At 54.0% G+C, this 27,858-nt stretch overlaps 1 protein-coding gene across 2 annotated transcripts in view; it reads left to right on the top strand.

Moving 5' to 3' along the window:
• FSTL4 (follistatin like 4) overlaps window positions 1-27,858 on the top strand; it is a 610,055-nt gene that overhangs the window by 370,191 nt on the left and 212,006 nt on the right. For both annotated transcript variants that reach the window (XM_021084753.1, XM_021084752.1), the window contains exon 4: window positions 9,347-9,595. In XM_021084753.1, the coding sequence (XP_020940412.1) occupies window positions 9,347-9,595 (249 nt within the window). The remainder of the gene's footprint in view (window positions 1-9,346; window positions 9,596-27,858) is intronic.

The following is a 27,858-nucleotide window of genomic DNA, read 5'->3' as shown; positions in this document are numbered from 1 at the left end:
TCCCTGGCACCACTCAGTGGGTTAAGGATCCGGCGTTGTCGTGAGCTGTGGTATAGGTCACAGACTTGGCTTGCATCCTGTGTTGTGGCTGTGGTGTAGGCTGACAACTGTAGCTCAATTCAACCCCTAGCCTGGGAACCTCCATATGCTGAGGTTGTGGCCCTGAAAAGAAAAAAAGAAAGAGAGAGAGAAAAATGCAGAGATAGAGTTGGAGGAAACAGGAAAAAAAAAAAAAAACAGCTTTAATTACCAGGCAAAGAGGGGAACACAGCAGGCTAGTGCCTCAAGGACCATGCCCCCTCCTTGGAGGGTGAGTTTCCCAGTGTTTGAGGAGCAGGTGAGATAAGCTCATGGACATTTTCCTGATTGGTGGGTGGTAATGTCACTGGCAGGCAGCATCATCAGCCTCCGGGTTCCAACTGGTCTGGGGTCTACATGCTTGTGGGTGGCATCCAGTTGACTTCCTCTACCCAGCGGGGGCTTCAGCACCTGCAAAATAGCTCCAAGGACATGGCTCCAAATATTATAGTCTTTGGAAAACCAAAGGTCCTTGACTTTGTTGAATGGCTAAATTATTATTACTGTTTTCCTTTTTCTCATTATTTTCTCACGTCTCTGGGTAAATGGGTTTTTTGACTATCGATAAAAGTCAGGGGATGGGTCGGGGTCCACTCTGGGAAGGGGCCTGTTCGGTCACAGCAGAAGCAGAGGGTCCCCCCATTAGGGCAAGACGTGCTAGGTGCTGGCAAGCCACTGGACAAAGCTCCAGGCTGCTTCTAAGTGGAATATGCCCGCGGGAGGCCTCAGGGAGAAAGCTCTGGAAATCACGAGTTGGGCAGCTTTCCTGTCATCCTACGATGCAGTGGGAGAGATGACAGAGCAGTGCAAAGGGCTCCCAGAGGGAAGAGAAGCACCAGGACTGATGGAGGTAGGTGGGGGTGACATTGGCAGGACCAGGGCCCAGGTTGTGGTGGCCTCTGAAACTGAGCTCTGGGGCTCACCTGGCAGGTCAGAGGCCCTGAGGGGATGGGTAGAGCCTGAAGAGTTTGGGCTAGAGGCCACTTGGTCACTGTGCCCTGAGAGTGTGTGATTTTGGATTCTCCTGGAAGCTGGGCAGGCTGTACACGGGTCAAGCAAATTCCTGATATAAGGAAAACTGCAAGGGAAGCCTTTCCTAAAGATATGACAAAGCGTGTGCTATTCTAAGTCTGCATTTTAAAACCAGGGGATGCTTGGGAGTTCCCGTGGTGGCTCAGCGGAAAGGAACCTGACCAGCATCCATGAGGACGCAGGTTGGATCCCTGGCCTCGCTCTGTGCATGAAGGAATTGCCATGAGCTGTGGTATAGGTCGCATTCAGGGTTCAGATCCTGCATTGCTGTGGCTGGGGTGTAGACCGGCAGCTGCAGCTCCAATTAGACCCCTAGCCTGGGAAGTTCCATATACTGAGGGTGTGGCCCTATAAAGCTAATTAATTAATTAATTAATTACATAAAAATAAAAGTAACCAGGGAATACTTTTGATATAAATATATACCCCTTCTCATGAAGGCAGGCCTCCTGAAGACTGTAACTAGCCCACGCTGTGTACACTCACATCAGTAAAACCAAATGGCCTTATTTTTTCGGTCCTCTTCATTGAACCTCTCGGTCATTCCAAATGCCTCAATGAAGCACTTCCTGGGTGCCACGCCCTTCATGTGAATTATCTTGTTTGATCCTCAGCCCTGTCAAGGACAAACTACTGTTACCCTCACTTTTAGGTGGGCAAGTAGGCAACTAGCCTGGAACCACACCGCTAACAGGGCAGGGAGCCTGGGGCTGGGTCAGTGTGAGGTTTATCCATGTGTTGCTGAAAACCACACGGGGGTTCGGTTATGGGTTCACATGAGCCCTAGGGTGGGTCTAGACGCAGCACGCACAAGGGGAAGCAGAGCCGTGTCCGCACATACGCAGGCAACTCCAGTTCATCCTCCAGCTCCCTGCCCGGTGCCTTTCCCACGGGAGAATTCAGCAGAGTTGAGCTCAGAGGGTTGGGGTCTCGCTTCCTCTCTTCTGGGGTCTTTGGGAGTCTGGGAGCTCCAGAGGAAGGAGAGGCCCCAGAGAGGCAACAAGGACTCCGATGACATCTGTCACTGTAGGCACTTTGTGTCATCAGGAAAATTATCCAAAACTTGGGAATTAGGCAGAGGGAGAGTGACAAGATCTCCCAGTATCACTTTGGAACATTTTTAACAGGCCCACCTAAAAGTGTCTACTGATCCGTGCTGGGGAGTTACATCTTTGCTCAGCTCACTGTTTTGTGTTGATTAAAGGCCCGGGCTATGCAGTTACAGATTTGTTTCCAGGAAGGATGTGAGCTTATTTTTTTCTGGTGGAAAAAACTTACCCCCAATGGCTATAGTGTCCTTGCCCCTAGGTCATCCCCCAGGTGTGTGCCCCTCCTGGCCGGCTCGCCCCACCTTCTCTCTCCAATGCCCCAGACCTCCTCCAGCCTTCCTTTGAACCCGCCTCACGCTCCTGCAGGTCCCTCGTTACTGAGTTGGGTAAATCTTTAACGCTTGCTCCCCTTGTTCTCATCAATCTTTGGAAAGTGTATGTGGGCATCTATGGTCTTCATTTCCGACTGCAACTAACCACCTCCGGAAGCCCTGCCTGGGGCCATTGGACCGGTGTAGCATCCTAGTCTGTGCTTTGGTTTGCTACTGAGTTGGTTAGAATCGAACTCCTTAGGCAGAGTGAGAGCCCACCGGGAGCTGACCGTCTCCCATCCTTCCTTTGACTTAGGGACGTGTTTTGAGGCCAGTTTGTCAGAGCTGAATTTAGGATCGTGAGCGATCCATACCAGTTATGGTACCTCCTGGTGATGGGTAACCATATGTTTCTGCTAAGCTTTGGGACCTGGAAAATCGGTCGAGTGCTTCCGAGCTGGTTAAAGTTCTGCTTTCATGAGGCACACGGTTGTCTCGGCTGAGGTTGTGTTGTGCGGTCACGGAGAGCACATCACGTCTACCCACCAGTCACCCGAACCATTTCAGGGGAAGAGGCCAGGGGAGCGGGGCAAGGAGGCACTGAAGGTGGGCGGGGTGGGGCGGGGGTACGGGCCAGCTGTCTGTGCGTGACAGCTGAGTGACTTTGGGATTCGATGAGATCCAAGCAGGACGCCCTCCTGTGACACTGACAACCTCCAGCCCTCAGAGAAGTTGCTCCATCAGCTTCTGAGCTGTATGTTCTTAGGCTGTGTGAGCAGCAGAGAGCCTAGAGGCCAGGGCTCCTGATGTTGGCTTATGTCAGGATATTGGAGAAGCTCAGATTCTAGACATCTGTACCCTCCTGGCCCAAATGCCTTGAGGCGGGGATGGTCTTCCTGGCTGAGTGGATTATCCCAAGTCCGAGGGATCTGGAGTGGGACTCATTCAAATCAGGCAATACCACCTACCACCTACTTGCCATCTGACCGTAGGCGTATCACTTCTTGACTCTTCTTTTCCAGTCTGTAAAATGGGCACATACATGTGCCACAAATACATTCAGAGCGAGGCCTGGGTGTCTGCTTCCTGGGGCTGTTACGAGGATTACATGAGGATTAGATGAGCTGGTGGAAGTATCAGGGACGTGCCTGGCCCTTAGTGTGCCTTGGTGACAGGACTTTACCGTTTGCTCAGTGAACAGGAGTCCCTTGAAGCATCAGCCTTTCTGGCTGGGTAGCAGAAATCCCATCTCCCTGGGAGGAGTTGCACATTTTCTTTCCAACCCTTGAGTGTGCACGAGACTTTGCAGGGTGCAGGTGGAGCGGGGGCAGCCATAGCACCCAGGGCCCCTGGAGGGTGTGGATGTTGCCACTCGGGGGTGGGGAGGCAGTGCTAAGAGCCCAGGAGGGCTTCTCTCATCCCCATCAGCAGCCTGGGAGGTGCCAGGATGGAGCCTCCCTCCAAACTCAGCTCCTAGGAGCTCATCGAGGTTTCCAGGGAACCAGAGCCACCCCACCCCCCAGAGGTACAGTATTGACCACAGCCTGGTTCTGGCCTAGCGAGGTCTGCGCAGGAGCCATCCTGGCCTCTCCTTGTGCCGCCCCTTGCTCTGCATGCGGGGCTCTGGGTCCCCAGGCTGCTGATCTCCCAGGCTTGGGGCTCTGTCCCCTGACTTTCAGGTCTCAAGTCAAATCTCACCTCAAATAAGTGTTTTTGACCTCTAGATTGAAGCCGGCCCACTGCAGCAGCCTGTTTAACTCCTTCCCAGCCCTTTCCCAGGCCCTGTTTGTCGTGTGTGTGTGTGTGTGTGTGTGTGTGTGTGTGTGTGTCTGTGTCTGTGTCTGTGTTTTCCTACACTCTAAGTGCCCTGAGGACAGTGTCCCAGTCTGCCTTGTGTCCCCAGCACCTAGAATAGGATCTGGCCCACGGGAGATGCTCCTTAAATATTTGTCGGATGAACAGGCAGATGGAGAGCTGGCCAGCGGGGCCCTCCCCGAAGGGCCCCGTTGTGAGCACCCATCCTGCCTGGTATATAGATGTGCTCTGGCTGAGGACCTGGGGCGCCGGCTGGCTCTTTTGCACAAACCCAAATTCTGCAGCCACTTCCAAGGCACTTGGGTCATCTCTGCAATGACAGAGTCAAAGTTTACCAGCCACTCTATCCCTGGACCCCCTTGGGCATGTCTGGGAGTTAAGTTGTCTTGGAAAGAGGAGGCACAAGTCCCGGGACCACTCCTCCAGCCCCAGGCTGCTGCAGCCCACGCAGCCACGCCGCGGTACACACACCACGCTTCCAGAGGCAAGCCCTCGCTCTGGGTCTTTAAAACACTTGGCCACGACACAGGATAAGGGCCGCAGCTCCCTGGTGGATCGGTACTGATGCACAGAAAATAAAGCGTGTAATCCGTGTGTAAAGCACCGTGTCTGCCAACAGGTGGGCCCTTCATTCCTGTACAAATACCTTCTGTCTGCAGAAGCTGGGGACCGCTGCTGTGCCAGGCAGGGATTCGCAGCAGGCAGCAGGGAAGCCATTAGCCTGCAGGGCAGCTAATTCTTGGGGCTGAGCATGCTACCTCTGGTCTTCCACAGCCATATCCCCCTCTTCTTGGCCACCTTGGGCCCTGCAGAGCATGCAGCCACCTAGAGGCAAGCCAAGCCTCCCTGTGGCTTTGGGATGGGGTGGGGCAAGGAAGTGGGGGTTTCGGCCCCAGCCCTTTTGCAGGGTGACTGAGGCCTGCCCGAGGGGGCCTAGGCAGTACCACCCACGGAGACCTGAACAACCTCTCCAGGCCAGGTAAGGGGAGGGGGCTCCCATCAGTAGGCCAAGGACAAGTTCTCAAGGAACAGTGCCCTGGGCAAACACACCTGTGGGCACTTAGCATCCCAAGGTGGAAACCTACAGATTTCCCCTCGAGGGCCATTCAGGCGCCAGCCCTGAGAGAGGAGCGCTCCTTGGTTCACTTTGCGCCAAGGAACCAGTTACAGAGACTGAATCCGCGTTGAAAAGCAGTGTGATAACCAGCTTGTCCATCCTCTGCGCTGTGGTCAGAGGTGACAGAACAAGGAAGGCGCTTCCACTCCTGGTCAAGCAGGAGGCTTGCACCTCTGTTCAGTTCTCCCTCTGACCCCCAGCCTGGGGTCGGTGGGCTCACCTGCGACCTGCTAACCTCCACGGCCTCCACCTGCATCCTGAGTTAGCAGTCCCGAGTGTGTGGCAGTCAAAAGGAGAATCCTCATTTGAATCGCAGAGGGAGGCTTGAGCCCCGACTGATACAAATGGACTTGTTTCTCCTGCCACCATAACGTTCATGTAACAATTCCCATGTCTGGCCATGTGCAGTAAATTTAATTAGGGTTGAAAAGCAGCTTATTTGGTGAGATGATCAGTTTCCCACCTGGGAAAACGACTTTCTTTATGACTATAAATTAAGCACATTTTATCTTTTTCAGGCATCATGGTCGTCCTCGTAGATACTGTAGGCAGTTGCTGGCAGTCTCACTTGGTTACCTTTCCCATTACTGTTTTATCATTGTCCTGGTAGGACTGGGAAATTCATTCTGTTTTCATAACAAGGAGGAAGTGGTGACAAGGGGCCCATTTAATGAAACCACGCTTGGCCGGTGCCTTGGTGCCCCGGGGCCAGGACCCCTGGCCACCCCTACGCAAAGCAGGCTCAGCTTGTTTTGGGGCCCGCTGGCCACAGATGGAAAAGGACAGGTGCAGGGCTTTCAAGCTCCTTTGGTCCTAATTGCAAATAATTAAGAATCAAATATTTGCCAACCACCTGTTTCCATGTCAGAGAGAACCTGAGGGTTCTCGGCATCTTCCGTGAACACAGATTTGCACAAGCGTTTCCTTAGCGCTGACCCCTCGGAGCAAAGCCTGGGGGAGGCCCTCAGAGCCACACCCCGGGCTAATCCATTGTAGGCAGCCGAGGTGCCATGCACAGTGCTGGTCCTCAGAGGTGATGGCTGCAGCGTGGTGTCTCGGAGGAGATGGGTCAGCAGGGGGGATTCTGCCGGCCCCCCGCCACAGCGGCTGGCTCTCCTTTGATGCCTGGGCTGGGTTAGATGGTGGGTTAACACCTTCCTGCTGTGCCACGCAGGTTCTAGTCCTCTTAACCTCAGAGAAGGCCCAGCTTCGCGGACAGTTACCTCCCCTTCACACCTCCATCCTTCTGGCTCCCCTGCTGGAGGAGGCAGGGGAGATGCACCCCTGAGCAGATCACTGCGTGTGAAGCCCCCTCCACCCTCCCATCCCAGCCCAGCCTCTAGCCTGGAGGTTGCACATCAGAACAGAGCTGAAGATGGGAATCTATGAGCCTCTGGCCAAGACAAGCATTCCCAGACCCTGATCATCACCCGCCCCTTTCATTGTAATGCCGTTGCCCCTCCTTGAGCACCTTGGTCACTTCCTGCTCCCTCCTTAGGAAGGGATGCGGCCCACTCCTCACCCTGCCTCTCTAGGGCCGATAGGCACAGGCGCAGGTACAGCATCAAGGGACTGCGGGGGGGAGGGGGGGAGAGCTTCCTCATAACCTATCCCACATGCAAATGAGGTATCCTGCCCAAGGCCAATCAGAGGCCTGAATATGCCCCTCACAGAGACCAATCAACATTCAGCCCTTACGCAGGCGCTGTGGGCAGGGGCGGGAAGAATGGGGTTCCCACTCAGGTCCGCAGCAGGGGACTATCAAAGAAATCCAATTGAAAGCGGGGCCAGTCCCCACTCACAGGGTGGCCCGCTCGGCCCCCGAGAGTGTACTTTCGCTTGAATAAAGTCGCTGTAATGCCAAAAAAAAAAAAAAAAAAAGACGGTGTCTTTGAAACTACTGTGTTTCTTAAACCCTCAGTGTACAGGGTGGTGGGGGATGAGGGGGATTGAGGAGCAAGGCCCTCCCCCTGGGGGGCCTCCTGAGGCCAAAGAGTAGGGGCAGACCCTCTCAGGGTCAGGGTTTCAGAGAGGGGCCCGGGGACCAGAGGGGGCAGCCGACCCCAGGGGTGAGTAGGATTTGATTTACGCAGACAGAGAGCCCAGTGTGGGCGAGGGCGGAGGAACTGAGACCAGAGGCTCGGAAACGAGCGCCGTTTCTGCAAAATGGGGCAATTCGTGGGTGTCCTTCTCATCACGCAGGGAAGTTTATTAAGGTGATACAGTGCCAGTGCTTGGTGGCCTGGCCTTGTCTTGGGAAAGAAACAAAGGCTGATATTTTTAGAGCTGTGTTAGTTACTTCCAGTAGCCGCCAGCACTTTCCAGGGTAACCCATTTTCCAACGACCCAGGAGAATCATGCTAATCAAACACGCTCTGTGGCAAACCAGCCATAAACACGGGGAGGGGGAATGGAGCCCTCAGCCTTGACAGGAGGGTGCGAGCTGGGGCCCATGAATGCCACCGAGCCTTCGCAGTGACACGCCAACAATTAGAAAAGTGGATAAAAGAAATTCACATGCCCACTTAGGATCTGCACTTTTACACTGCTCAGAGATATTTTGACCTTCTAGTTTATTATGATTCAAGAAAAAGTCAATATTTCTTAGCTTGCCAAGGCTGGAAGAATTTAAATGAGTTATTGAATCAGACAGTTAATCTACCAATAACTGATTTTTTTTTTCTTTTCAAATCTATAATGATGAAAAGCAGACCTAACCAAAAACAAGGGAAGGAAGTTGTGGGTTTTTTTGTTGTTGTTCCCCTTAGGCGTTTTAATCCCATGGGGTAGGAGTTGAGGCTGAAAGTTCAGTCTTGACTGCCAGGGCCATTCTGTCTTGCCAGCGTTTTGAAGGAGATTTAATTAAAACTTTAAAGCAAAGACTTCTGTGGCCGTAAAATCTGCATGCGTTTTAATTATTTGTGTGTTGATAGCCCTTTTATAAATCTCAACTTCCTGTCTGTGGCCACCAATGGCACGTGGCACTCGTCCAGTTTTCTGGACTCTTTGGAGGAGTGTCATGTTGGTTGGCTGCTTCCACAGAAGTGTACCTTCTCAACAAGAAGCCCCTCTCCCAGCTGCCCTGCTGGGTGGCATGTGAGCTCCGGGTACCACAGCCTGAGATCATTATGGGCATGTGATGGATGCAGGAGACACATAGCAACACGGCATGTGGGAGACCCAAGGCATCATAGCAGCTGCTCTTTCCACGGTCTCAGCCTTCTTGCCCACAGCAGCAGCATTGTGCTACAAGGACTAAGCAGTGGACAGAGGCTGCTGGTGCCACCAGTGCTGTTGGGTCCTGTGAATCATATTCTCCCCAGAGAAAAAGCTCAACCTTGGGGCTCCCTGCCTTGGCTGCCCCCCCCCCGCCATGGCCCCCCGATCCTGAACACTTAAGAGTGCTACTTTCTCCTTCCTCCACACTTCCTCCCTAGACTCTGCAATGGCTCCCCAGTGCCTGAGTCTAATGAGGCAGAACCACGCCTCGCTACCCCTCCCCCACCGCCACCTGCCTGCACAAAGCTCCTCCCCATGCCAGGGCTCCTCCCTGAGGCAACACAGGCTCCCTGCCCTGCCATCATGGGAGCCTTGGCTCAAGCCCTCGGTCCCTTGGAAAGCCCTCCTTCTCTCCATCAGGAGAGCCCTTTGGTACTTGGCTGCTTCCGTGTGGTCCTCTGTTCCCGCCTCGCTCCCAGGATGGGCAGCGGCTGTGTCGGAGTGTTTGGTAGGAGCCAGCTCTGCACAGCAGGGCACTACTCGCAGCACCCACAGCCAACTCCCATTGGGCGGGGTGGCAGGGGCTACCTAGGGAGTCCCAAGCCCCGAAGCCTCAGTTTCACAGGCAAATGGAGCCTCTGCTCACTTGAAGGAGCCATAGATGTGGCCCATGCACCCCACCCCAATTGCGCGAGGCTGACCCTCTGTGTTTGGGTTCCTGGCAGGACTTTCCGGCCACGTCGGGCTGCCGGCCTCCTGCGGAAAGATGTTCTGCAGCCGTGGGAGCAGGTGCACGCTCAGCAGGGAGACGGGGGAGCCTGAGTGCCGGTGCCTGGAGGCCTGCAGGCCCAGCTACGTGCCCGTGTGCGGCTCCGATGGGAGGGTGTATGAAAACCACTGCGAGCTCCACCGTGCTGCCTGCCTGCTGGGGAAGAAGATCGCCGTCTCCCACAGCAAGGACTGCTTCCTTAAAGGTAGGAATGGCTCCCTGCCTCTGTGCTTGGGGGTTTGTCGTGGATTTTCTAATGCCTTTCGGACCAACTGCCTTGGTGCTGAGTCTGCAGGTTAAATGTGTTTTTTAAGAAATAGACTAAAAGGGGAGTTCCCATTGCAGCTCAGTGGTTAATGAACCTGACTAGGATCCATGAGGACGTGAGTTCGATCCCTGGCCTCACTCAGTGGGTTAAGGATCTGGCATTGCCGTGAGCTGTGGTGTAGGTCACAGACATGGCTTAGGTTCCATGTTGCTGTGGCTGTGGTGTAGGTTAGCAGCTATAGCTCCAATTCGACCCATAGCCTGGGAACCTCCATATGCCGTAGGTGTAGCCCTAAAAAGCAAGGAGAGAAAGAGGAGGACAGAAGCCTTAACAAGATGGCAGCAGTGATGTTTCATGTCTGCTATGTCCACCTCCAGAGCCCCGTGCCCTTGGAGGAGATCCCCTGGGAGAGCAGAACCCAGGGAGACCCCGCTAAGCCTGGGCTGATGCATTGCACATGTGCAGTAGGAACCAGCCCGCAGAGCACTGCCCAGGTCTCTCATGCAGGGTGGACCCTGCCAGGTGGAGGCAGCGAGCGCACTGGCCCCTCTGGACCATGGCTCATGAATCAGGAGGCCTTGCTGTGCATAGAGTGTGGCCAGAGAAACCTCAGCACAGTGGTTCCCAGCTTGGCAGGCACTGCAGCTGTGGCCTCGAGGGGTCTCCTGACCTGACTTCTGAGCAAGACACGAAGTTCTGACGTGGACATCAGAATATGTGTGTGGAGTTGGGGCCAAAAGTTCATGCTCTGGTCTGGGCTAGAGTGAAAAGGGCTGTGCCACCTCCCCAGAGGTGGCAAGAGCCTTGAGGGCAGGGCCTGTGGCTCCTCGTGTAAGAATATATTCTCAGCAGGTGGCTCAGGGCCTTGCACCCGGGAGGTGTCAGCAACACACAGATGTGAGAGTTAGACGGCAAATTCCCATGTCCCTGTGGCCCCAGTGAATGGTGCGTGCCACAGCCCGTAGAGACATTTGCCCTCCTGAACCCAGATGGCTATATGGGAGTAAAGCAGGCGGTGTGAGACGGCAGGTGGGCACAGGCCCACTTGCCTGAGCTGGGGAGGGGGCACTGGAGGTGAGGAGCCACCAGTGGGCTGCACGAGGTCTGCAATGGAGCCCCCCCGGCCCTGCCACGTGCTTGCGACACCAACAGAGCAGGGCTTCTGTGTGGTCACAGCTCGCACAGAGCAGAGAGCCGAGTCCCAGCCTCACCCTCACAGGTGAGGGGGCCGCGTGATGGGAGGGTTCACAGTGGAGGAGCCCAGGTCTGTGGCCTCCTGCCCCTACCTCGCCTATGGGCCTGGCCAGTGGGGTGGGGGGCGGTCGTGGAGTGGGCGGGGCTCCAAAAGGTTGAGGTGCTCCTGTGCTGGGAATTGTCTCGGGACCTTTCGTGGCTGTGCTTATGACACGAATGCTGGGGTGCTTCAGAAGGCATGAGGCCTGTTAGGGAAGTGAGGCCAGAATGAGCCCATGAAAATGTCCGTGGCCTGAAAGCAGTGCCCAACCTGGGCCAGCTGATGCCTCGGCAGCCGCGAGCTCTAAACACTTGACCGCTTGCTCCAGCTTTATTGGCCATGTTGCATTTTATAGACTGATGTTCCATTCTCCCGTTTCCAATATCCCTCAAATTGCATCTTTCTAAAGGTTTTTATTTCTGCATCAGAGTGTGCACAGCCTCCCTCGCCATCGGTTATTCAAACGGCGTTTCTCATTTCATGCGAGAAAAAATCAACCACCACAAATCCTGCCTTGGTGGGGGTGCCGGGGGAGCACTGGAGAGTAGTGGGGGGGCAAGCCGACTGGGTCTCCATTTCTGCTTCATGCTGATTGAATTTATCCAGCGATGCCTTCCGAATCTGAGTTTTTCACCGATTTTTAAAATTCCCATCCATTTGCTGTGGCAGAGCCGCTCTCTGAAAGATCCCTTTTTGGTGGCAAGAGGTACCTGCAAGGTCCCAGATGGACCTGGGCTTGCAGCCCAGCCCTGTGACTTTGGGGGCCTGAGCCCGCCTCTCTGGGCCCTTTCCTCGGCTCAAAGAAGGGGCTACTGGCAGGTCCCTTCTGCTCTGTGGAGGAACCTTGATGAGATGCCACACAGAAAGCACTTAGCACGGATCAGGTGCATGACGCGTGTCGGGTATCAGTAACACCTGTTGTCATCATTGATCTTATCCACCATGGCCTCGGGCCTGGAGCAGGGAGATGCGCAAGCCATGGGGGGATGCCCGAGGATAGGAGCTCTGCCAGCAGGGCCCACGCCCAGATGGGTGGCTTCCTGGCAGATGGAGAGGGAGGAAGGGAGGCGCGGTCCTGGGGAAACCCACCTGGAGCCAGGGCTCCCTTTCTGCAGACTTGGCCCTGTGGGTCTGCACCCCTTAGAGAAGCCTCCGCTGCCTTCTGCTCGGGTCTGCTCCAGTTCCTGGAGACGGGAAGGTTGACGGGCCTCTCCAGCGTTGCCCCAGGGAGTACCCCCACTGATCCCAGGGCCTGGGCTGCCCCGGAGGTAGGCTGTCCCCAGGAGGGTGCTCAGGGCATGCTCTCGTCTACCTTCTCCAGGACCACGGCTCCACCTGGGAGGAGGAGGTAATGGATTGATGGGGGCAGGTGGCAGGGGATTTTTGGAAGAAAGGAGTGTGGCTATAAAGGGCAGCTTCTTGCAGTCCCCACCCCAGCGTGGCAGCAGGGTATCCAGTGACCTCAGAGCTCCACAGATGACAACCCTCTTTGGTCCCACATTTGCAGGGAGTTACTGATCCCTAAAGCCAAAAAACACCTTTTTTGTCCCCAGGCAAAAATTTTGAGACAAAAACTCTGAAGTCATCTATGTTTCATGATCTTGTGCTACCACCCTGGACAAAGAGAACTTACGACTTTCTTCTCTGGGGCTTCCGCTGCCCCTAGAAGTCACTGTTAGGACAATGCCTATGGGGCCAGAGCATGTGGAACAAGGGGGGACATGGTGGTGGGTTCCTGGGCTGGGCTGCCACAGTTCAGAGCACATGTTCCACCTCCAGAGCCCCTGCGCCTTATGGGGGGACTTCCTGGGGACACCACCCGGGGGTACACAGCGCTCGCCCCTCTGCAAGGGAGGAGAGGCAGCATTCGAAGCCCATGTATAAGAAAACCAGTGGTATCACATTCCAGTTGCTATGGCAATGGGATTCCATGTGAATACGGAATAAATACATCATCATTTAGGGATCATTAGCCTGTGAGAAAATCAGAACAGAACCCAGCAACCTTGCTTCAGGGGGTGTTGGCAGCTTTGACGCCACCTCTCCTGGAGTCCCAAGCAGGGTCTCTCTCACTGACAGTCAGGGGGACGAGGGAGGCAGATGCTGTCTCTGTTCCTCCTTGGGGCAAAATTAGAGTCACATTTGTCCTCCGCACCAAACGCCACCAGTGAACACCAAGATCGTGGGTGGATTTCTCTGTACCTTGAACTTCGAGATTTTGCATCTTAAAAGTTATCTTGTGACTTGGCATTCCTATGTGTGTACTAGTTGGCACTTTTAAAGTGATTTTTCTGACTCAGTTCTGAATTCCTGCTTTATCTCCTACGCTGTTGGAGAAGACAAGGTCGCCTCTCAGCCCGTCATCAGCAGCCAGGCTTGTATTATCCCAGATGAGGCTGTGTCATAGTCGGGCAGTTTTCCAAACAAACCATGAAATTGTGGAACAAAGGAGCCTGGTCGGGGTTCACTTCTAAACAGACCCTTAAGCTTCCTTATCCTCCATGGAGTTTGTGGGTGTATTTCGTTGCCTCAAAGGTGAATTCCTAGGCTTCTGAAATCAGAGGAAATAATTGCCTTTTTTTTTTGCCTTTTGTCTTTTTAGGGCCACACCCGCGGCATATGGAGGTTCCCAGGCTAGGGGTCTAATTGGAGCTCCAGCTGCCAGCCTTTGCCAGAGCTACAGCAATGCCAGATCCAAGCCGTGTCTGTGACCTACACCACAACTCACAGCAACGCCGGATCCTTAACCCACTGAGCAAGGCGAGGGATCGAACCTGCAACCTCATGGTTGGTAGTTGGATTCGTTTCCACTGCACCACAACGGGAACTCCAACAAGTGTCATTTTTTAAGAATTAAACACACTATATGCTCATACTAAGAACCTTTTTTTCTTAAGTGTTGCTAAACACAGGAATAAAAACCCAACCTTCTGTTACAAGTTAGCGGCGGATAGATCTGGTTGCCAAAGACTTCTTTTCTTCTTACTGGTATTTAGAGGCTGTTACTTTGCATCTCGTTGCTTTAGAAACGTAAGTTGAGTGCCACGCATCCAGGGTATTTGCACACTTTGGCAAGTCTCTTCTGCCCTGCCAGGGAGGCTGCTCACATTAGCAGCTGTCCGCGCAGCCTCAGCAGGAGACTCCGCTTCCCAAGGTGTGGCAGTTACAGGTGCAGGGTCGTGGTGGCAGCAGCCATCCTGGGGGATTTGGTTTGACTCGGCTGGAGCAGGTCCCTACAGCAGGGAGATGCTGGAGCCAGAGGGAGTATCCCAGGGGGTCCCCACTGAGGGAGCAAGTGACCCAGGACCAAAGGCACCGCTTTGGTGCTCCATTCCACGCTGCCTTGGAGAAGGCACATAAGCTCTCCTGGTCTCACTTACTGAGTCTATAAAATGGAATGATGACCACGTCAACCTCACAATGTCATGAGCAGAAAACGAGCAGTGCCAGTGGCGAGTGCCATACTCTAAGTGGTATCAGCAGCACTCAGGATGGTGGAGATGTCACTACAAACCTCAGGGCACAGTCCAGGGACAGATGCAGGAGGCTGTAAGGATATGCGCTCAGAGAGCGGGGATGTGGCTGCTCCTGTGGAGAGGAGACTGTTGGTCCTTCACGCTTGTTTTGTCACTGCAACTTGACCTCCAAATGATCAAACTTCTGTCACCTTCTCCAACTGCCTTGCTTTTGGAAAGGAGATGTAGTGTCATCCAAGTTCACTCTGTATCTGATGGAGAAGGAAAAGAAGAAGAGCTCCCAGTTCTAGATCGAGAGGAAGTTTCTGGAACACATGAAAGGCTCTTGGGAACTGTCCCCTGAGACTGAGAAGGGGAATATCTAGAGCAGGAGCTGGAGAAGAGACATTCAAGGGCCTCCCAGGGGGTGCACTTGAACTTCCTGCTGATTAAAATGCACCCCATCCGGGAGGTAGGGGGGGTGCTGTGGGTGGATGCAGACAAGCAGGTGGAGGCTTGTGTGTCTCCCCAGGTCATCTGAACTCAAGCTGACTGAGTGAGTGTCAGCTTAGCTACTCCAACTTTCCTGCTGCCCAGATGGGGACCCTGGGGCCCAGAGAGGGCTAGTACCTCCCCCAAGTCGCACAGGCTCTGCCAGTGTAGCCCACCCTTCAAAATCACCCCCAGCTTTGGGGCTCTTTTTCATGAGGTCCCCGCATGGCTTAGTCACAGCAGATGTGACTGCTTTATCCTTTTCCCCCAGAACAGTTTGTGGAGGGAGCTGCTGGGCTGGGCCTCTGTGCTGTGCAGGTGAGCAAGAAGCCAGCTGGGAGCTTCCCCAGGAAAGCTGGCTCATCATCCCAAACTCACGGGGCCTCCAAGACCACTCTCCACCTCTAAGGAAGGAGGAGGAAACAGCACCTCCCAGAGGCTGCAGGAAGAGCCTGGCAGCCAAGCAGCAGAGCCTCTGCCGTGTGCCTTCCTCTAGCTCAGTTTGGCTTTTTGGCCCTGGCCTCTGCTTTCTCTCCAACCCCACTTCCTGTTTCCAGTTTCTTCCCGTTGTCCTTCCACCCCTGGCCCTACCCTCTTCTGTCCAGAGACCCCGCTCTTCCCCCAGCCCTTGCGAAGGGATCTCTCAGCACCCTTCCTGGCCTTCACTTTGAGCTCCACACCACACCGCCCGGCTTCACAGATGTCCTTGAATGTCCACTGTGTCACTTGACCGTGACCCCAGACCTGCCCTCATGGAATTGACAGCCACAAGAAAGGTTGGGCTCCAGCCCCCATCACCCTCACTTTCTGTGCCATCGTGTGGGACTGCTGTAGCCTGAGACACCCCAGGACCTCAAGGAGCAATGGGAATCTTCATGGACCCCTCCTTGCAGCCTCTCCTGTAGGTTCTGCCAGCCTCAGTGCATCGCCAGCAGCCTTCCAGCACAGCAGCCCTCAGGCCCCAGGCATCTATCTATAGTATCTGCTTCCAGGATCAAGAAACAGGACTTAAACATCTGTTCTCTGGATATTTCCCGTAGGTTTTATGCAAAAGCACATGTCACGGTGTGAGCACCCTGCCGTGTGCAAGAATTCTATCAGTTCAGCACGTGCGGTGTGCTTCCCAGAACGACCACACTTTGGATGAATTAATTATATCCCAGTAATTAAAAATTGCTAATAAGTTATTGAGCTGAGAAAGTCTCGCACTGCATTGATTCCGCTTATGGAAACAAGTAGCAACCTTCTGGACCCCCACAGCGTGTCCTGTTCTTTCCTAGCACCCCCCCCGCCCCCCCCCGCTTCTCTCTTCAACCCCTCCTTCCCTGTGTCCGCTGACAGGCTCCCACTCTCTGGCTTCATCCCTGCATCCTTCTAGGTCCCATTTCTCCTCTCCCCTTCCCTCTCTCCCAGGCACCCAAAGCCTTGCCCACCCTGGCTGCCCCCACTTCTCCTGCTCCCCCTCGCTCTGCCCACCAAGGTCTGTGCCTGGCTCCTGTCCCCATTAAGATCACGGTGTCCTTCTAAATGCCAAGTCCAGGTGGCACTCCCCCCCCCCCTGCCACCGGAGACTGACATCTTCCTTGCTTCCCTCTTGCAGCTGAACCCTGCCCAGTTTACTCCTTGTTCTTTCCAGATTATTCACTCTTATCTCAATATATTTTTGATTGATTACTGTTCTCTACCTCTTTGCTGTCACCCACACCCATCCTACTATCACCTTCTACCTGGACCACCTCTGTGACCCCCTCCCCAGCTATTCTCCCTGCACTCGATCGGATACTTCTTCAAACTCACCTTCCATGTGGCTTCAAGAGTGAACCCTCCAAGAAGAGCTAACTCTGACCATGGTGCTCTCCTGATTGAACCCCTCCATCCATCCATCCATCCATCCATCCATCCATCCATTCAGCGACCATACACTTCCTGTGGGTCAGGTCCAGTCTGGGCTGTGGGGATGCAACAGTGCACGGACAGGACTCCTGCCTGCGTGGCTCACAGACAGTAAACAAGAGATGAGGTATCTGGTGGAGAAGAAGAAGGGAAAGGTGTGAGTGAGAGCGTCTAACATGAGAAGTGACTTTCGAGCAAAGGCCTGAGGGAGGCTGGGGGGTTAGGGGAGGCATTTGAATATCCAGGGTGGGGAAGAGCATCCCAGCAGCAGGAATAGCAGGTGCACAGACCCCGGCGTGAGGGCTCTCCTGGCATGTTGGGGGATCTCCTGGCCTGTTTGGGGATCACCAAGGGGGGCAGAAGGGGACAGAGGTCAGAGGTCAAGGGACAGAGCATCCAGGTAGGACTTTGTCAGCAGTGAAAGGCTGAGCTCGTGGTCACCACGCTATGTTGTCTTTCTCGTTTCTTCCACACCTACCCAGGGAAGGCCTGGAGGGGACCTCCCTCTTCACCCCCACCCCAGGAAGCTGAGTGGGGTATCCTGTGGGCTGGAGCTCATCACCAAGCATTTCTAGCTTCACCCATTAACTGAGATAAACCCACAGGGCCCGGGCAACTTCCTGCCTAAGCCCGGGACTGACCAAGGTGCCATGAGCTTCTAACAAGAGCAGGTCCTCCCTCTGCTGTAACTGCAGCTTCGCTTGCATATCTTCCCATGATCCTGGGTGTCCTTACCTGTAGGGAAATGGGATGAATCTTCCTTTCCTTTGCTTGTTGGAGAGCTTCCATGGGTTTCTTAGATGAGTGAATGCACAGACTGATGATTCTGTGTTAAGTGAATAGGACTCATGCCGTCCCACGGAGGCGCAATGCGCAAGGACAGGAAGCCCTCGCCCTCCATGCGACACAAATCACGGGTCCCAGCAAAGGAAGCGGTGGATTCATAAGAGCGATCCTGCTCTGGGTGGGGCTGGGGGTGCGTATGGAGAGTGTTGAGGGAACATGAGGAAGGAGGGGCCAGCAGGACATGGGGTGGGTGACATGGAGCCTCCTGCCCCCGCAGCTTCCATGCAGGAGCTGCTTGAGGAGGGCCCCACATGGACAGAGAGAAGGGGGACCCTCGGTGCAGACTGCTCAGCACCATTTAATGGAGCCCACAGCCCACACTCGGGAGGCTTTGGGTGATGATCAGGAGTCAAATGTTTAATTACTGGAGCGAGGAGACGTTGATTTGGGACTTCTTTAAGGTTCTCCCCTATTGCGCCTTCAATTAAGATCAAGGCCCCCGTGTAGCAGCCGCTAAATGACACCACATATTGAATCTCTGTGCTCAAGCAGTTTATCTAATTATCTGTGTGACAAACTCAGCAGCTGTCAGACCAGCCACAACTCAAATATGTTGACTCTGGGTCCCCGCCTAAAAGTGTTTCCTGCTTACTAACAGCCTGAAGGGAAGGACTTACTTGCTCTTTAGTCCATGTGGAGTCCCTGGGGCTTCCTCTGGCCCCCACCCCCATAAGGGGCCCGTGGCTGGGAGGACAGTGGGCCTGGGAGTCCAGCGGTCTCCATGACCGTCCTACAGGTCAATCTGCTCTTGGTTCTTTTTTTTTTTTTTTTTTTTTGCCTTTTTGCCTTTTCTAGGGCCGATCCCATGGCATATGGAGGTTCCCAGGCTAGAGGTCTAATCAGAGCTGTAGCCACTGGCCTTCGCCAGAGCCACAGCAACGCGGGATCCAAGCCGCACCTGCGACCTACACCACAGTTCACGGCAACACCGGATCCTTAACCCACTGAGCAAGGGCAGGGATCAAACCCTCAACCTCATGGTTCCTAGTCAGATTCGTTAACCACTGCGCCACGACGGCGGGAACTCCTGCTCTTGGTTCTTGACATGCCCTTACCTACAGCCCCAGCGGCTGCCATGGGCACCCAGAATCCCTGCCTTCTTTTCTAGACAGGGAAGCAGAGGACCAGTTTGGGCCATTTTTTTTTCCCCCCAACAAGAGGGAGGTGCACTGATCACTGTGCCAGATTAACTGAACTATACTGGGGGCTTTGGGGGACAGACCCACAGAGTGACCCAGGGAGAGGCAGGAGACTGCTGGCCGCCCCCAGCAGAGCAGGCTCATCAAATGCACGGATCGGGAGCAGGGAGTGAGTATGTGTGGCAAAGAGTTCCTGTGGATATGAGTCCTCAGCCGGGAGAGCCAAGGGGCAGAGCTACGGAAAGCTGGGGCCCAACCCCTTGCAGCATCCTGGGGCGTGGGAAGCCCCCCCCGCCCCGTGGTTCCTGTCGTGGGTGGACTTGGGCCGTGCCCTGTGCCAGGTACCACGGGAGAGCGGGGTCCACCACACAAGGTCTTCCTTCTCGAAGCTCATGGCAGAGCTTCCCAGTGGTCCCTGGGCTTGGGCCCCTCGCCCTGCAAAGCCCACCCTCTGCCTTGCTTTTTCTTGTGCTCACTTCTGCTTTGATGCGTTCCGATCACTCATGAATGAAGGTAATTGGAGTGAAACTGTTTTCTAAAAGCTCTTCTAAATGAAAGTAACAAAATCGCTTTGCTTGCAAGCAATTAAAACACCAGACGCCACGAACTCTGTCCAGTTGCAATGAGCAGGAGTGGAAGCTGTGCATTTCTCTGTGTCTCCGGATGGAAGGGCTCATTCAGTGACCCAGCAGGCATGTCTGTTTCCTGGTCTTCCTCAGGGAAGTGCCCTCCACTGCCTGTCCCTGTGTCCACCGCCCCCACACCGTGGTCCCCAGCAGGTGCCTCTGTGAGCCCTGCCTGCCCGGCCGTTCTGCTCGGCTGCGTTCTCTGATCCTCCGCTTATGCCTCATTTTCTCTCTCACTCTCTCTCTCTCTCCCATGTGCGTGGCTCACTTACTCTTCTTATTCAAGTTCAAGGTCTTTTTTATGGGCTTTGCAGAGGCCTTCACCTCACCCAGGCAAGTGGAGCTTTGCACACCCAGCTCTGCGTAGACCCTCGTAGCTGAGAGTTTCAACTTCTCCCCATCTGAGCGTATCCAGTGACTTCGGGGACCCTAGGTCAGAGCGGCCCCAGAGAATGATGGGCCTGATTGCAGAACCTTCTCCAGTTGAGGGGTGATGGGCAGGACAGAGGGGCTGAGGGGGGAGCTCTTCCCCAAGCTGCAGAAGGAGGGAACCCCAGAGTGAGGAGCACATTTCCAAGTGGACACCAGGGGAGCCGGGGAGGTGGTGGCAGGAAGGTAAGGTTCAGTGACATCGACCCAGTTATGTACATAGTTATCTGAACAAAATTCCAGATTTTCTTTTTTTCTTTTGTCTTTTTGCCTTTTCTAGGGCCACTCCCACGGCACATGGAGGTTCCCAGGCGAGGAGTCTAATTGGAGCTGGAGCTGCCGGCCTACACCACAGCCACAGCAACATGGGATCCAAGCCTCATATGCGACCTACACCACGGCTCACAGCAACGCCGGATCCTTAACCCACTGAGCGAGGCCACGGATTCACCCCCGCAACCTCATGGTTCCTAGTTGGATTCGTTAACCACTGAGCCAAGACGGGAACTCCGTGAACAAAACTCCAGAGTTTCAAAGGTGCCTCCTCACTGGCCACAAGTGCTGATTACAAGGACATTACAGCAGCTGCAGTTGTGGCATTGAGTGGCCGTGACACAGCGGGAGCCATAATTCCACAGTCGGACTGTTTGGCCAGGGCCACTAGGGGAATAAACGGAGGTGAAGCCTGCACAGACCCATTTGAACATTAAAGAGAAGTTGGCACATTGACGCACACTCCACTTTAAACCGCAGTGGCTGTCTCCATGGGGTGGGTGCCACAACCAGTGTCGTGAGCATGTTGCAAAGAAAAGCAGTCCTGCTTCCTGCCACCAGCGCCCGCCGGCCCTGCTCTCAGGGGAAGGACGTGCCTGCGTCTCTGTGCCTCCCTGGGTCCCCTCCGTCCCCGTTGTGGTCGCCTGTGTTCCGTCTCACCCCACCCCCACCAAACTGTAGTAGCCTGAAGGTTTCGCTTACATGCCACGCTTGTCTCATAAACACACTGCTCACGGTTTTAAAGGAACAAAGTTTCCATTTTAAAAAGTTTTGTGGCTCTCAGGTGAACAGTTGTGTGCATCTGGCCAACCTAACAAGCAGGAGCATCCGTAGGGAAGGAGGCAGAGCACACTGCTGGGAAATGGGGTTTCTCTCCTGTGTGAAATGCCGACAGGAGCTCAGGTACTCATTCAGAGAAACAGGTGGCTGGAAACCAGATGCACCCTTGCACGCGCCTGCCTAGAAAGCTCAGGAAGAATCAGCTCTGGGTCCAGCGGCGCCAGGACTCAGTTGGCTCCAATTGCAATCATCAAGATTTGCAACACATTCGATTTCTCACCCTTTGGGGAGATTGGATGCAAGGGAAGGTGGGGTAACAGCTAACTGTAAGGCGTCATTCTTTCTTCACTCTTTGTCATCGGTGTCACACAGCCCTCCCTAGTAAGGACCATTATTATCCCTAGTTAGCAGATGAGGAAACCAAGGCTCAGAGAGGTTTAGTGACTCACCCAAGACCACCCAGCTGGTGAGGGTTAGAGCTGCGATTCAAACTCACATCTCTTGGACCTTTTTATTTTAAAGCTTACACGTTGTCTTAGCTCCCCGTGCCCTGCCATGTCTCTTATCCCTCGAAACGATTTTTATTATTCCCGAAGAAAAGGGGCTTTCGAAATCATCAGACTTCGAAAGCACCTGAAGATGTCACTCCCCAGCCTGGCAGATGGTGTAGTCACATCCCACTCTGAGGGAGGCATTTTTCGCAAAAAGGATCTGATGGTCACCTTGCCATAGCCACTCACGCCTCAGCAAGGAAATGGCGATATTTTAAAAAACATTTCTTCCTTTGCGATCTTTGCTCCTTCTGCTCTGCCTCCTGTGTATGTGCTGGTGTTGAGAAATAAAAAAGAAAGGAGACGTTGCAGTGAGCCCCGCCCGTCTGGTCCTGGGTCGGGATGAGCTGGGAACCCTGTGTATGCTCCTCAAAAAGGCTGCTGGACAGAATGGGCTGGAGGCTGAGCCGACGATCAGACCTGCTGCCCGGTGCGGTCCCGGGGGGACCAGGAGCCTGGGGGACGGCCCGAGATGGTGGCCCTGGAGAAGGGGATCGAAGCGGGTTTGATGGGGGAAGGGGGACATGCCGCAAGGTTGCACCCACAGCAGCAGGGTGCGCCCTGACCTCCTCCCACCTGTTCGCTCACGTTCCTGGTGCAAGTAAAACATCGGGCCTGGTCCTCAATATTTCATGGACTGAGTTTCACTCTTAGGTTTCAGGATCATTAGGAAAACATCTCCGGTTCTTACATCGAGCCATTCATGACTTGACAGGTCTCAGCAACTCAATGTTTTCATTTTTTTTCCACAAGCACTGTGCGTCAGGGCCTGGGGACTCAAGAGGGGTGTGAAGCTGCCCCAGCCCTTGGGGAGCTCATAACAGAGACTCCAGGTGGGGAGCACCCCAGTGGGGGACCTCCATTCTCTTATGGAAGGAACCGGGAGGCCTCCTGGAGGAGGCGCCATCCCAGCTGAGTTCTGACTATCAGTAGAAATGGGTTAGTCAAAGGGACGGGAAGGGGCTTTTGAGGCCGGGGGTTAGGTGTGAGGGCAGTATGGGGAGCCACAAGCCGCCTGCTGTTCCCCCAAACATGAAATTCAAGGTGAAAGAAAGCAGCCAGAGCCAAGTCTGGGAAGCAGCTTTGGCCAAGCCAGGGCTAGACCTTGAACGTCAGGTGAAGGGGGTGGGCTTTGTTTTACAGGCACGATTTAGGGGTTTTAAACAGTCTGGCCGGTGTTGAGAAAGATCACCCAGCCTGGCCATGGGGAGCTGCTTGGGATGGAGTCCAGGGTGGAGGCACTTAATGCATGCCGCAGGGAGCTCCGGGAACCTGAATTCAGGGAGTGGCCAGACTGGAGAACTCTTCAGGAAAAATAAACACAGCAGGACCAGGGGCTGGATGAACACACACAGGGAAAAGGAGGTGGGAGCATCGTTGAGGCTCTCGGCCCGGGGATGCCTGGGGACTTCTGGGCGAGAGCTGTGTGAGGGAAAGACTCACCCCATCTGCTGTGACTGTAGGGGGTCTAAGGCCCTGCGGGAAGACTGGCAGGAGAGGGTTCCGTTTATATAAACACCTGCCCTCTAGACTTTAACCGTTCCTGCCTACAGAGGCTCTCCCGCATTTGGGGGATGGGAGAGGCAGCCCGCCTCCTACTCCTACTGGGTTACTCAGGACTCTGCAGACACAGAACCAGGAGGGCGTGTGTAGAAAGAGATTTGCTGGAAGAAATTGGCTCATGTGATTATGGAGGCTGAGAAGTCCCAAATATGCAGATCGGAGACCCAGAAGGAGCTACGGTTCTGTTCAAGCCTTAAGGCGGCCTGCTGGAGAATTCTGTCTGACCTGAGGGATGGCTGGTCTTTTTGTTCCACTGATTGGATGAGGCCCACCTGCACTGTGGCAGCCCATTGGCTTCACTCAGAGTCCACTGACTTTGAATGTTAATTGCATCCAAAACACCCTTACAGAAACACCCAAATAATGTTTGACCATTAACATGGGTGCTGTGGCCCAGCCAAGTTGACACATTAAATGAGCCACCGTCTCCTCACCCCAGGACTGCCCTACCTGCCCTCTTCAAACCTTAGCCAGTCCTTGTCTAACCAGAAGTACAGGCCATTGCTGGGTAGGTCTGTATGAGGTTCTTCGATCAACAAGAGCCAAGCGTCCCATCTGGGCCAGGACCTGAACAGCCCTGCGAACCTGCTGGCCCTTGGTGGGGGGCGCACCCCATTGCCACCCCATCTGGAAAGCAGGGCCCTGGGTTGGAAAAGCAGCCTCGCTTGGACAGCCAGGGAGAGGTGTGCGCCCCAACCCTGGACTCAATCCATGTCCTTGGGCTATAGATGGAGCGTTGAGTCTCAGGGTCTTTACACCTGTTACCCCTGAACTGCAACCCAGCCCGGCACCCAAGAGGTCCACAGAGGGTGGAGGAGTGGCACCCACCCCAGATGTCCCCACTGTCCCACAGCCACCAGCCTTAGAGGTGCTTTCTGTCAACGTCCGCTTTCCCAGTAGCATTCTTCTCTCCCACGAGCTTCTTAGTTTAAACAATAACTGTCTGGAATTATATGTCAACACTCATTGATATAAGACGCAAATTTGAGGGGAGAAAAATCAAAGAGGAACAAAAGCATCAGATTTCTCGGAAGACCGGGGAGGTACACAAGTGGCTGGGGACAGTGACAGGGCACAAAGGCTGCTGATCGGGTCCTAAAGTGGCTCCGTTCCAAGGATACCTTTTTCGGGAACCGCAGACCTCAGCCAGGAAGCTGCCTGTTCCGAGGAAGAGGAATCACGGTATTTAATCAGCTGCTTTGGTTGACTGGAGCTGTGGGGGGGAGAAGCGGGAGTGGTGGTCCCTCCTGGAAATCGACAGTGAAAGGGGCAGCAGGAGGGCTGCCTCTGAATGAGACGGCGACCAATTAACAGAGCAAATGTTTGAGGCGGCCCCGCTGAGTGATGGGAGGCCTCGTCTTCTCCCAGAGCCCCAGGAGCTGGTCAGGCAGACAGACAGGTACACGACTGAAGTTAATTGGAGAAAAATGCCTTCCTGGGAAGTGGGAGCTGGCTTGTCATTTACTGGGACCCAGGTTTGGTTTGGACAAGTATCTTTGCTGGATGTGAGACAGGCCCTGTGCTTTAGGTAGGCTCCGTGTCCCCTCCACTCAGCACCAGAGAGACTGGGCAGCTGGGGTTTCTCACCACGGGAATCTCAGAGCCAGAGGGCAAGGCTGGGCATCTGCGCATCTGGAGAAGTTTACGGTAGAGGGCTGTGCCTGGCTCCCCTCCTCTGGCTGGGCTGTGTCCCGAGAGCTCCTGTCAGGAGTCCAAAGGGCCTGGGCCACAGGGATGAGCGGGAGGGAGTTCAGAAGAGGCTGTGACGAGGGACGTTTGAAGCTCGGGGCCGGCAAATCAGGGTGGGCTGGGCTTGCTCTGATGGGTAGGCTCATGCCAAGGAAGAGGGTCATTTCCAAGTGGGCCACATGGACACGGACTGGCAGCTGAAGTCAGAGGCCAGCCAGAGTGGGGGATGTTGATTGAATCCCCCCCACCACTGGGCAGGTGCAATCTCCCCACACCCCACTGTCGCCTCCCCGCTGCCCCTCCTCCAACATCTCACTCCCCATCTCTGCTTCCCTTCGCCACTCCTCTCCCCCAGGATTCGGACCTGAGTGCAAGTGGCTGGAAAATTCCACGTTTCTCTGTGAACTGGGAGAAACTGGCATAAGCAGTTCTAATGATTTAACCCGTCTCACTGCGTTTAGACGCAGTTGCAAGCCTGAACTGTCGGCCCTGCCCTGAACATCATCACGGGCATGGGCCAGGGGGTGCAGCCCCTTCCCTGGACCTCTGATGGCTTGTGGATGGCATTGACCCCACGTGCGCCCACAGGGTTATCTTTGGTTGGAGGAATTCTTCTCTCCAGTTTCTCCATCACAGTCTAGATTGTACATAAGTGACAAACTCGGCAAATGCAGGAGTTATTTCTCAGTGTTCCTGCCCCCTCTTTAAAGCAGGAGGAGGTGGGGATGGTGGAAACTAACCATCAAGGGGGCAGGGGCACGGGAATCACCCCTCCTTGTGAAGGGGATGCTGAGGCTCCAGAGACCTGCTGGGCTCTGCAGCAGCTCAGCAACCTACAGAAGGGCATGTCTCACCTGCACCATACACCCAGCATGGGTCAGCAGCGCAGCCCAGCGCAGCCACACAGACCCACCTCAGCTCCGGCTCCCCCAGCAGAGGGGGTGTAGACAGTGAGCTCAGCTCTGGCCAGGCCATTCTCTGGGGTCCCCCTCACACTTCAGGTCGCGTCACGTGTGGGATCACACCTGCAAGTTCCATCAAAGCATGTTCCCAGGTGGGAGCATGCTGGAGAAGCAATGAGCCGCATTCCCCATCGTGTCCTGGCCCCTCTGTAGTGCTAGGGACAATCCAGACAAAGAACCTAAATCCTGAAAGTGGAACAGAAGGGCTGATGAGTTTCAGGGCAAAATTCGTCTCGCCGTATGCATCAGAGGAAAACAGTCTCCTTAGACATCGTTTCCGTGCCTTCTGGTTATGAGAGCTACATTGAACTTTTGCCCACCAGGTATCCTGAAGAAGCAAACAGAAACGATGAAGCCCCAAAGAGAAACCGTTCTTTTCAGTTTCATGTCAGAGCCGGCTGAAATGTTTCTCATAACAAAAGCAATTACATCCATCATACACAAATTGCCTCCTAATGACCAAATTGTACATCCCTGAAGCCTCCGGGTGTTTAAGAATATCCACAAAATTAATATTTTATGGCCAAGAATCAGAGACGTCACAATGTTTGCCAAGGTTTCTGCATGGGGCCTGAGGATGAGCCTGGTGTAACCAGCATGAGTTTATAAAGCCTCAGTGTTCCTCTGTAGCCCTTGGCATTGTAATGATCAATTAATTAGGAGATAATAGGTAACATCGTCCCTCCACTGAACTGCAGAGACCAGGTCCGCCTTGCTCACTGCAGTATAGCCTGGACTGGCGTGGAGTGCGCTTGCCATTAACACCTGCTCAGGAGAGGGAGGGGCTGTGGGAAAGGGACCCTGCTTTTCATTCACCTTGGTCAGCAGAACAGCAAGCAGTTGAGGGTTACCAAGCTGAGAAGGGACTGGGAGACCCTCGATGATCAGGACACCGTCTGGTACTCACACGACAGTGTCGCCTCTAGCAGGATGTGCCCAGGCGGCACAGAAGTGCTCCCAGGCCACGCCCACTGCCGCAGGCTCACCTCTCCCTCCAAGGTCAGGCTCTGTGAGGCTTGGCCATGGCAGGTGTGCCCATGCAGTGTTGTTCCACCGCACATTCAAAGGACTGGAACAGAGGCCACTTGGTGAAAGTGGAATCTTTTTCTTCATTTTTTATAATACACAGCATACAGACAGAAGATGCAAAGTGTTCAGATGCCATGAAATAATCCTTGAGACGAGCCATGCCTTAGGAATTAGGCTTTAGAAACACCCCCTCTCTCCCGCCCCGCCACCAAAACTCACATCTTCCTCCCGGCCCTGGAGGTGACCGCTGTCATCTGACATCTGTGATCATCATGTTCCGGTTTTTCTTTATAGTTGTCTCCTCGAAGGATGTGTGGAGACACGGTTTGCTTTTCCCCCGCTTTGAACTTCATATAAATGGAACTGCGCCGTAGGTGTTCTGTTTTGATTTGTTGTTGTTTGTGGTCGTATCTGCAGCGCTGATCCATACTGAGTATAGCTGTGGCTTGTGCGTTTGTGCTGCCGAAAACCCTTTATATGAATCTACCACCATGTATCTGTCCTGCTGCTGACAGCCACCATCACGTCCCATTTGAGGCTATTCCAGGCAGTGCTGCTGGAATCGTTCTTGCATCTGTCTTCCACTGCCCAGGCGTGGAGCTTCTCTAGTGTATATACGTGGACAGTGCATTTCTTTACCCTTCTTACACATTGTCATGCTATTTTCCAAAACTGTTGGCCAGTTTTACCCTGAAAATAGCAGCATCTAAGAGTTCCTGTCCTTCACCCAGCTGACACTTGTGACAGCTAAACCTGTTGAATGTTTGCTAGTCCGGGAGGTTTGAAACGCTTTCTCATTGTGGTAACTGAGATTTTCCGAGTCACCAAAGAGGCTCAGAATCATCTCATTTGTGTAGGGTCCATTTTGATTTCCTGTTGCCTTAAGTATCTGCCCAAGTCTTCTGTACATTTTTCCGTTCATTTGTTTGTCTTTTTTTGTATTGATTTGTGAGAGTTCTTTATGTATTCTGGGTACTTATTCTTTATCGATTGTATTTATTACAAATATATTCTTCCCATGGTGGCTTGACTTTCCACACTGTTGTGGTTTCTTTTTAAGGATGGAAGCTCTTCATGTTGATATAGTTGAATTTATCAGACTTTTCCTTCATGTTGCAGTCTATAAATGTAGCAAATCAACTTGTACCAGTTAAACATAGACAATACGACATGTCAATTATATCTCCGTTAAAAAAAACTTTTCCACCATAGTTAGTGGCTTTTGTGCCTTTTTAAATC

This window comes from Sus scrofa, chromosome 2 (genome assembly GCF_000003025.6).
Source record: "Sus scrofa isolate TJ Tabasco breed Duroc chromosome 2, Sscrofa11.1, whole genome shotgun sequence".
Lineage (NCBI taxonomy): Eukaryota > Metazoa > Chordata > Mammalia > Artiodactyla > Suidae > Sus > Sus scrofa.
This window is presented reverse-complemented; position numbering and strand designations above follow the sequence as displayed.